This window comes from Aedes aegypti, chromosome 3 (genome assembly GCF_002204515.2).
Source record: "Aedes aegypti strain LVP_AGWG chromosome 3, AaegL5.0 Primary Assembly, whole genome shotgun sequence".
In the NCBI taxonomy this organism is placed as follows: Eukaryota; Metazoa; Arthropoda; class Insecta; order Diptera; family Culicidae; genus Aedes; species Aedes aegypti.
This window is the reverse complement of record NC_035109.1, coordinates 273,448,923-273,459,069: the sequence shown is the minus strand read 5'-3', so window position 1 is coordinate 273,459,069 and position 10,147 is coordinate 273,448,923. Positions and strand designations below refer to the sequence as shown.

Sequence of the window (10,147 nt, the reverse complement as noted above, 5' to 3'; positions counted from 1 at the left end):
GTTGCGGCCCACTGTTCACAATTGCAACGCCGCGGCCCACTGTTGCGAAAGAGCACAACCGTGAACGTGTTCTGTTTTGTTGTTGTTGTGCAGCATAAATGTTGATTAACGGAGAGTGCAAAAGGAGGGAGAAAACAGCCATCGCAGCTGATCGGTGATCAATTAGAAAGGCAACTGCGGTGGAAGATGGTGTTTTCTCCATCAAGAATTAGTGTTTGCCAGTGAAGTTTCCTGTAATTTGTTTGTTCTATTGTGATCGTTTAACATAGAATATCGTCGAGCTGTAGCCAAGTAGTGACGTTAGTTATTCGTCACCGTTGTTTACCGATTACCCTGCACACCCGGAGGTAGAGTAAGAGGAGCAATTGTGGCCGAAGGGAAAAAACTAGATTGTAAGTCGTTTGTATTTAATTGTTTGTAATAAGGTTTAACGTAAATGTTGTAAATATATTTCTAGTTGAGTTTGTTGCGAGCCGACATACTGTGAGATCGTTTTTACCCGCATCCGAAGGGTGCGAACACCGTTTTGTCTCAAATTCCGAACAGACTCATATTCCGAACACTCGGTTTTTGTATGGCGATGTGGCTGAAATGTTTCGCTGAAATATGTCATCAAATTAAAAGGAAAAGGCAGTCAGTTGCAATTCAATTCTAACGTCTTCTAATCTATTTTATACCTCTGGATTAGTGATGATTCTCTAGTTCGAGACCAGTAGAACTAGCTCTGATAAATTTATTTGCGAAATTATTCATTTGAATACGATTCATTCGTGCTGTTCGGAATTTGAATCAAGGTGTTTGGAATATGAGACAGAATGCACACAGTGTTCGGCATTTGAATCAAAATGATGTTCCATACTTTAACGTGAAAACAATACTAAATAAGCTAAAATAAACAATTTTATCGGCACTCCCAACAGCTAACAGTTAGACTTCGAGAATAAATTGAAATTTTCACAAATATCTGCTAATTTAAGTCTATCTGTTCGGTCTTACCGCAACGACTCTCCCAGTTCCGTCACACTCGGGCTCTGAATGGGTACCACTTCTAGTTTGACAGATTGCAGTATACTTTTCACGGCATAGTGGTTTCTGCGCTCGTGTACATACACGTTTTATACCACCAACACTACCTAAAGAGTGCTAGTTGAAAATATAAACAAAGATCAGCTGTTCCCAGCAAAATCAAACGGCAGTGTTTTCAACCAGCAAATTTGCGCACGTGTTCGTGACACCGCTCGGCGAGAGCTCAATTCTAGATTACCTTAGGGCCCATTCACAAATTTCATAACGCTGAAGGGGGTGGGTGGGTGTCTTGCAAATGTTACAGCTCATAAAAAAATTGTAAAATATTCATACAAAAAGCGTAATGAGGGGGTGGGTGGGTATCAAAAATGACCATTTTTGGCGTTATGAAATTTGAGCCCATTATGAGCCATAAAATTTTGGGCAACTGCAAGGGACATGGAGGTCTTTAATTTGTCTTTGGCTAGAATAAAAGCGTAACCCGCATAGTTATGAACCATAATGAAACAATTTCCCAGAACATCCACAACCATTTACGACAGTATCTGAATAATTTGGTAAAACATCGAAATTAACAATAAAACAACCGTACCGCAAACGGGTTTTACAGTTTGGGAAATTGTTATTGGGAAAATAACAATATGGGGAATAGGCGGTTAAGTTATGTAACCATTATAAAACGACAATTTTCGCGAACAAAATTTTTCGTTTACAATTCGTTAAATGGTAGACAAACTATCCATTTTTTTATCCATTTTACAATCTACAAAATAGGTTTGATACAGTCAAACTATAAAATTTAAATAGAAGCAAATACTGTACGTTAAATTATATATTTATGGTGCCATGTGGTATTTTAACACTATGCTGTACTGTTGCATTGTGATTATATTGTATGGAAATAATGGATGAATATTATATTGCTTTTCGTGAGAAAATGATTTACCAGCAAACAACGATTTTTTACTCACTTCGAGTTAAAAATGAATGAAAATACTTTATTCGCACCTTGGGTTATCCATTTTCTACCGTAAAGCACCATATGCCGAATAAGAAGCAATACACGTATACAAAATGGACAAATTTTTCTTATTTATTACATGGGAATCAAGTTCATACACAATTTCATTCTGAATATTAAACACTATTGTCTTTCTTTTGCAAAAATCAACAGCGCAGACTAGTCACTTCAATGCTGAAGACGGCCGGCTCCCGGGACACGTTCCCCGCATTTCGTCAGCAAAACATTCTAGGCAGGGTTGATTAAATCCGACATAACGGTTTGTTTTATTCCGGCAGAGACGTCTCAGCTCAATCGACACATAAGCTTCCAGCTGGTACTAGCTCTGCAGGCATGAATCCGGCAGATACGGTTAGATGGTAGAAAACCTGACAGGAACATCGAGCATTGGTTATCTTTTTCTGATTTATAATAAAATTCGCGAGCTCACCTATTTGATGATTCCAACGGCTTTAGCTGATCCAATCCTGTCCGGTCTAGCTTTTCCGTACTAAACAGTGTCGAGAAGAATCGAATTCCGTTGCATTTTCTCCCATTTTATGGCTGGGAGGCCAATGAAGGCATCAGTAGCGCCTTTGTTTAAGCTTTAACTGCTTTTAGCGCTGTATCACACCATTTACGTACTAGTGGAGGTGCCGGTACAAACTCGCTGCTCTTCGAATTAAACACATATCACAATTTAAAACTTTAATCGCTTTAATTTTACTTGAGGTGTTGAATCAATCGAACGGTTTGTATTTTTTTGTTTTATATTTTTTTCACATGCAACTGAAAAGATGCACGCTCAAAACATTATACACGATTTTATACATTTTGCTAATGGGATTAAAGGCCCAAACGCAATGATAGCGGAACGGCAACGGAAAGCGGAACCGGTTCGCCAGCATGAACTACAACAAGCTTGTCTACTCAGTGTTTGTTCAATTTTATTCGTTGTCAGCTCAGTCGAGATGGTGTGCTTCATGCTGGCGAACCGGTACCGCATTCCGTTGCCGTTCCGCTATCATTGCGTTTGGGCCTTAATTCTTTTCATTTAGCGTAGTTCAGTTTTCTTTACAAAAGAAAAAAAAGGTGACTATTCACCAAATGCGTTAAAAAAATGTAAGGGTGGTACACAAATTATGTCACATGAAAAAAATATTAATCAAGTTGTGTGAAAACGTAAATTAAACATTAATTGTTCTGTGAAATTTACATATCCAACGTGCTTTTTTTTCAGGCGTGTTTATTCAGAATGTGAGTTAACAAATACATTGGGCGAGTGACTGTTTGCCGAACTGTTCCATAAATGTAACATATAGTGAAATGGACATGTATTGATGTGATCCGTAAGAACAAATGAAAACCAATTGACAAATAGACCATTTCCGTCAGACCTTACCCCCGATTTGTATATTTTGCTTCGAAAGGCGATACTTTTTAATGATTATTGGCGCTTTCAGATATTTTTTGTATGCACTCCTGATTTTCTTACAATTTTTTGAAAATTTGGGAATTTGAGGTGAATTTTGTCGTGCGGCACAGTTGTTTCAACCCTGGATGTAGAAAGTGGAGATTTCTCAAAATTTTTACAACATCCCTGCATTGAATGTTTGTAGACACAACAAAATGTCAAATCCAGCAACAAAATTCACTCGCTCGTTGGTTTTTGTTTATCAACCTCACGCTAAACTTGTTCCGCTCAAAAATAAGTAGCGGGTGCACAAAATTGGCCCCTTCTCATGAAGCACATTTCCTGTGCAAATAGGTTGTATTCATTATTGAGCAATGTCTTGTAAACCAAAATCAATGAGTAAATTACGCACAGCGAACGAACGCTCGAAATTCGGAGTTCGCTTCCTTTTTTCTTTTGATTATGAAAACATGATAATGTTTTTCAGTTTATTTTTCTATTTTAATAGCTCAAGTGGAAGTAAATGGGGAAACAAATTTCGTAAATGTGACCATCTTTCAGCTTTTCGATGAAAAAAATCCCTGAAAACTGCCCATCTTACCAACAGTCAACTGTTTGCTGCCACGTGGGAGATGACTGACAGTTAGGGCCCATTCACAAATTTCATAACGCTGAAGGGGATGGGTGGGTGTCCTCGTGCTGTTACGGCTCATACAAAATTTGTAAAATATTCATATAAAAAGCGTTACGAGGGGGTGGGTGGGTGTCGAAAATAGCCATTTTTAGCGTTATGAAATTTATGAACAAACCCTTATATTTTCAGTGATCTGCATATAGCCAATGGCCAACACGTTTACGTAGCTCAACCTAATGAAGAAGATACACCTCGCTCAACCAGATGCTCCAGAATACCAAGAAGATTGGAAGACTACATCCGGTACTGAAATAAAGGGGGAGATGTTACCACCACTAGTTGTGCAACCAAGTATGCCATGCTTTGGGTGCGCAACCAAGATGACTGCGAAAAGCAGAAATGAAGATCATTCAGTTACGAGCCTTCAATCAAGATAGACTTATTGTGCTCTGCAAGATAAATCCACGTAATGCGATTATCTGGAAATGTCGATATACCGTCGCAGTGATAATAAAAATCACCTAATGTTTCAGATTTAGCAAATTTGTAACATTTGCGTCCATGAAGAACGAAAAAATCCAAGCCTACTTGAATTTTGACGTTGCGTTTGAATTGCGCGCATATCTTCTGCGCGTTACCGCCGCTGGATGTGGATTTAAAATGTGCGCTGCAATATTTCAATAAATAGTTAGAAATTTACCACCTCGTTTCACTCGTAACAAAAATAAACATGACAGTTTACAGCAAAATGTTGCAAATTTTCATATATCAAGCGTGTGCTAGAATAAGGGCGTAAGTCGCATGATCGATTTCTCTTCATCGATTCTCTCTTCTGTGTATAAAGGGGACAAGCTTGTCCACAGGGGGGACGTTTGGGGGGAAGTTTGTCCGCAGTTTTTCTCTACAGCACGCAAGATTGCATCACTGCCAAGCTGTCTAAAGTGAAAAAATGCTGACGAACTTGCATCTTGTCACCTTTATTCACAGAAGAGAGGATCGATGAAGAGAAATCGATCATACGACTTACGCCCTTATTCTAGCACACGCTTGATATAGTGTGCTCACTAAGGGCCCATTCACAAATTTCATCCAGCTTTTTACGCTAGCATGCCATAAATTTTGAATAACCCCTCAGTTGACATTTCTTGCCTCTGACATAATATTTTATAGTTGGATCATAGCAATCTTTGGAGTTGAGCAAATTTTCATGTTGACGAAAAACAAATATTTTCATTCGTGTATCCAGGAGACCAAAAACTTAAAAAATACTTCAGATGTTTTATCCTTTTTTTTCTTTTACTGTTTGCAATAATGTTATTTATTTTAGGTGGATGAAACTGGATTGTAGCTAAATTCACAAACTGAATAGGAATTTCAAATTACAAAGTCCTACTTGAACCTAGATGTATGCCAGTGATTTGACAAAAAAATGGCTCCGATATTGCGATGGCTTTCTTGAGCGAGCCTATCAAATGTGTGCAGAATATAGCGATGTGGGATTGGGTCATTTCACAATGGAGATTAAGGTCCTGAGGACGTAATATACGGCCGCTTACCATGGACCTTAAAAATTTTGTAATGCGAGGAAGAAGTATATTTTCTTACAAGGATAATTCACTAGCGAAGGCAGCTAGCTTCTCTTCAAAGCTCTGAGTTAGTTGTGGTCTCTAGTAAATACCTATATTATTTATCTAAATGTATTATTTCGGCACCCGATGATTGGAAAACGCAAAAACCGATCGGTTCACAACTCCATTGCTAGCTCGAAGCGCATTGCTTTTGTTCAAAAAGTGTAATTATCTGTCCAAAAAGGGTTAGACTTTCAACAACACCGATAATCGGAAACGAATGGCTGAAAAATAGTGGTAGGGCCCCATTTGACGGGATAGTGACGATGTAATCTTGCGCCAATAATCCAATAATATACTGAAATTCGTTCACATCGGATGTCTTCTGATGAATCCTAATAAATGATTACCTAAAATATTAAAAAATAATTCAAGATTATAGAATAATGGTTGATGTAAGTATAACTTGTTAAATACGAAGATGTTGTAGCTGCATAACAAATCAGGTGAAAATTATTGACAGTTCAATCAACAAAATAAAATCATTGCCTACTAAGACTTCGCTATAAAATCTGTACGCAAAATGTGTCAAAACCAAATCACCCCTTGTCGTTTTAAGGCCAGCGTAAAAAGCTGGATAACGCTGAAGGGGGTGGGTGGGTGTCCAAACACTGTTACGGCCCATACAAAAACTGAATAATATTCATACATAAAGCGTTACAAGGGGGTGGGTGGGTGTCCAAAATGACCAATTTCAGCGTTATGAAATATATGAATGAACCCTAATATCAATACATACAACTGTTTGCCAAACTGTTGAATAAAAGTATCATATTGTGAAATACATGTTTGTATGTGTGTCATTCAGATATTAGCTCAAACCATTTTACGAAAGATGGCAGTGTGTTTCTACCATTTCTCAACATTTTTTATCTTTATACAATTTTACAATTACTGAGCATTATAATCTATTATCAACTTTTTGCATTGGTTTTCTCAAACTGTTCTTAATAGTCAAAAGCTTTAAGTTTCAAATTGTTCAACATTTAATCAACTGTTTGTGATACACTAACCTTAACGGTTAGAAGTAACAAACTTAACAAACTGTTGAGGTTATAAGGCGAATTGATTTTTTTTTATGCGGGTCGATATCGAGTTAGAGAACCATAGTTAAATTTGTTTTTCATGGCTAATTCGATGGTCCCTTGGATCGCAGTTGCACTGGATTTGTGTTCTGTAACTCGATACCTCCCTAACTCGATGGTCCCTTGAATATCGAGTTATGGAGAATCGACTGTACTAATAATCATGCACTAATGGATCAATGCATGCGTTCACTAGTTGACGTTTGAGCGATGCCGTATTATTTAGCTGACCATGGAATCGAGTGAATTTGGCACCGCTCAAACTTCAAATTAGTGAACTCATGCATCGGTCCATACACGCAGCGAACTGGACTATCGAATTTCATAAATTTTGCCTTAAGCGAAGTATGCACTTCAACAGAAAAATAATCGCCTATCTCAATGTGTGGGAAATTTCTTGCAAGAAATGCTCAAGAAAAGCATTTTTCTTTGATCGCTGTACGCAGTTGAAAAGAAATGTCAATTCAAATGGAGCTCACTGTAGGAAATTTCTTGAGCATTTCTTGGGCAGAAATTTTTACTTTTCTTGAGCGGAACCAGGTCCGTCCCACTCGGGCTCAGATTGGGTACCACTTCTAGTACTGCATTTGGTCCCTCGGTAGTGCAAAAGGTACCCAAGTTTGACAGATCGCAGTACACTTTGAACGGCATTCTAGATTACCTTATGAGCCATAAAATTTTGGGCAACTGCAAGGGACATGGGGGTCTTTAATTTGTCTTTGGCGGAACAGCATACTTAGCTTTAAGCAAAACGGCATGCCCATCGTGATCTACACTTTACTTATCCATCCCATATAGACCAAATCCTTTTCAACATTGACTTGACAAGTAGAGTGTAGCTCAAGATGGGCTTGCCGTTATGCCGTTGTACCGCGCTGCCAAAGACAAATTAAAGACCTCCATGTCCCTTTCAGTTGCCCAAAATTTTATGGCTCATAAGGTAATCTAGAATGCCGTGAAAAGTGTACTGCGATCTGTCAAACTTGGGTACCTTTTGCATTACCGAGGGACGAAATGCAGTACTAGAAGTGGTACCCAATCTGAGCCCGAGTGTGACGGACCTGGCGCTGCCGCTCACATTGTGCGTGGGGCTTAACTGTTTTTCTTTGGACGCAGTTTTTGAACGATGCCTCGAATGTGATAACCATCTTGACTTTCTTCTAGTACTTCTTACCTGAGAAATGAACCGTTTCGATTTTGTAAATATTTTTGTTGTCGTTTATATAAAACTTTGACAAAAATCTGCTGCGGCTTTGCACCAAAATTAGTATTCTAGCTTTCTTTAGTAAAATTATTAATCTAACTCAAGAAATTTATACCAATGTTCAACTCAGGATTATCGCTAAGATTTACTAAAATGTTGGTACTTAAACCACATCGCATTTTTACCGTGACGTTGTCGCCAAAGAGGTAAGAAGTTGTCGAAATTTGTGCAACTTTATTTACCTACCTTTCTTTGCCTTGTAGATATCTGTCTCAGGAAACAACGGCTCATATAAATCCCCCAAATGTTGACCAACGAGAAGTGGACACGCTTGCCAAAATGGCCGAAGAATGGTGGAATCCGACGGGGCCACTCAAAGGACTGCACTCGATGAATTCCCTTCGGGTTCCACTGATTCGCGATGGTCTCATTGCCACAAATGTGATTCCACAGGAGCAAATTCAATCGCCACAGGTACTCAAGGGAGTTAATATCCTGGAGGTTGGCTGTGGAGGTGGAATCCTTACGGAGGCCCTTGCCAGGATTCATGCCAACGTCGTGGGAATCGATCCCGGCGAAAAGTTGATCAATGTAGCGAGAGAACATAAGGAACGTGATCAGAAAATTTCCCCAAGAATTCAGTATCTGGTGGAAACTGTTGAAGAACACGCCCAGAAGAACGTTGAAAGGTACGATGCGGTCATAGCCTCGGAAGTTCTGGAACACGTCAACGATAAACCTGCCTTTTTGGAGCATTGCATAATGGCGCTCAGACCGGGTGGATCGATTTTTATTACGACGCTCAATCAGACAACCGCTTCGTGGGTGGGAGGAATAGTGGCAGCGGAGTACATTTTGAAGCTGGTCCCGGAGAATACGCACGATTGGGACAAGTTTATCGCGCCTTTGGATCTTGAACGTATCTTGAAATCATTCAACTGCACAACGGTACTGGTTCATGGAATGTCGTATGAGTTTTGGAGGAACAGCTGGACCTGGTGCAAGAGAATGGACATAAATTATGCCTTGCAGGCGGTGAAGCTAGTCGATAATTGAAGCATTATTAGAATAAAGAAGCTGCTTGGTAGTGCTTAAATTTAGATGACTTTATTTTCAATCATCATCTTCGGCTTCTCCATTCGTTTGATATGTTAGCTGTCAGGAGTTAGGTGCTTATTGTGCTTATTCTGCGCGGCGTGTGAGTCGAGACGAGCCGCTCTCACCGCGAGTGACGTGAGACGACTAATGTTAATCAAATGGGAGCGAGACGACAATTGTCACCTCATTCGACTAGTGTCACCTCACACGCCGCGCAGAATATGCACGAATGTCACAAATATGTCGATCCATGAGGACTTTCTGCGGACTCGCTAACAGCCCTGTTAAATGAAGAGGCCATTTGGTAGTGCTTAATGTTTATTTAGATGATTTTATTTTCAATCATCGTCGTCCCTTGGCTTCTCCATCCTCTTAATGTTCAGCGGCAATATGCTGGATTGCCGCTTGCCTCCCTTCTCGTACTTTTTCTTCATCGATTTCATGACGCTAGTGTAGAACTGGGCCATCTCTGCGTCCGGTACATCCATACGCATCTTCTGCCTCTCGGCGGCCTCCGCTCGTTCCCGTTCCACTTGTTCGGCCAAATCTTTGTTCTTCTCCAGCTCGATGAGGCGTTCGATTTCCGGATTCATTCCGCCGTAACTGATCCGCCCTTCGATGAGGTCTTCGCACGGGACGTAGCTGGTTTCGATTATGTACTTGGACGACTCGTGCAGCATTTTGTCGGTGAATTCATTGGAATACAGGGCCCTGGGTGGAAGGAAACATTGTGAGAAGATGGAGCTATGCATAGAGGACAGTACTTACCTCCCTTCGGCATCATCCTTTTCCTTTTCCAGCTTTTCCCTTGTTCGGGACATAAATTTCATCTCGAGGATACCTTTAGATAGTTTTACTTTGTTCATTTTGTTACTCATTTTGAAATTATTAGCGCAGCGTTTTCAAAATAAAATAAAATTTTGTGGATTCTGCCACTTGGATGAAACGCCAGGAAACGTGTGAGAAAGGCAAGAAACAAATATAAATTTGACAGCTTTATGTTTAGGATAACCGGTTCGATTGTAATAGATCAGATACAGGAAAACGTTGAAGTACTA

At 39.7% G+C, this 10,147-nt stretch overlaps 2 protein-coding genes across 2 annotated transcripts; one reads left to right on the top strand and one right to left on the bottom strand.

Moving 5' to 3' along the window:
• The first annotated feature begins 7,967 nt into the window (after window positions 1–7,967).
• LOC5565506 (ubiquinone biosynthesis O-methyltransferase, mitochondrial) lies at window positions 7,968–9,091 on the top strand. The gene is made up of 2 exons (XM_001649793.2): window positions 7,968–8,197; window positions 8,255–9,091. The coding sequence occupies exons 1-2, from the start codon at window positions 8,109–8,111 to the stop codon at window positions 9,045–9,047; spliced, it is 882 nt and encodes a 293-aa protein (XP_001649843.1). The 5' UTR covers window positions 7,968–8,108; the 3' UTR covers window positions 9,048–9,091.
• Window positions 9,092–9,394: 303 nt separating this feature from the next.
• Window positions 9,395–10,080, bottom strand: LOC5565505 (M-phase phosphoprotein 6). The gene is made up of 2 exons (XM_001649792.2): window positions 9,858–10,080; window positions 9,395–9,800 (listed from the first exon to the last, which is right to left on the bottom strand). Exons 1-2 carry the CDS (start codon window positions 9,965–9,967, stop codon window positions 9,428–9,430), a joined length of 483 nt encoding a protein of 160 aa, XP_001649842.1. The 5' UTR covers window positions 9,968–10,080; the 3' UTR covers window positions 9,395–9,427.
• Window positions 10,081–10,147: the final 67 nt, after the last annotated feature.

Coding starts and splice junctions, on each gene's coding strand:
- LOC5565506 (XM_001649793.2), top strand. CDS start 8,109: ATGTTCAACTCAGGATTATCGCTAAGATTTACTAAAATGTTGGTACTT. Junction 8,198..8,254: donor GTGACGTTGTCGCCAAAGAG/GTAAGAAGTTGT, acceptor TTTGCCTTGTAG/ATATCTGTCTCAGGAAACAA.
- LOC5565505 (XM_001649792.2), bottom strand. CDS start 9,967: ATGAGTAACAAAATGAACAAAGTAAAACTATCTAAAGGTATCCTCGAG. Junction 9,801..9,857: donor AAGGATGATGCCGAAGGGAG/GTAAGTACTGTC, acceptor CCTTCCACCCAG/GGCCCTGTATTCCAATGAAT.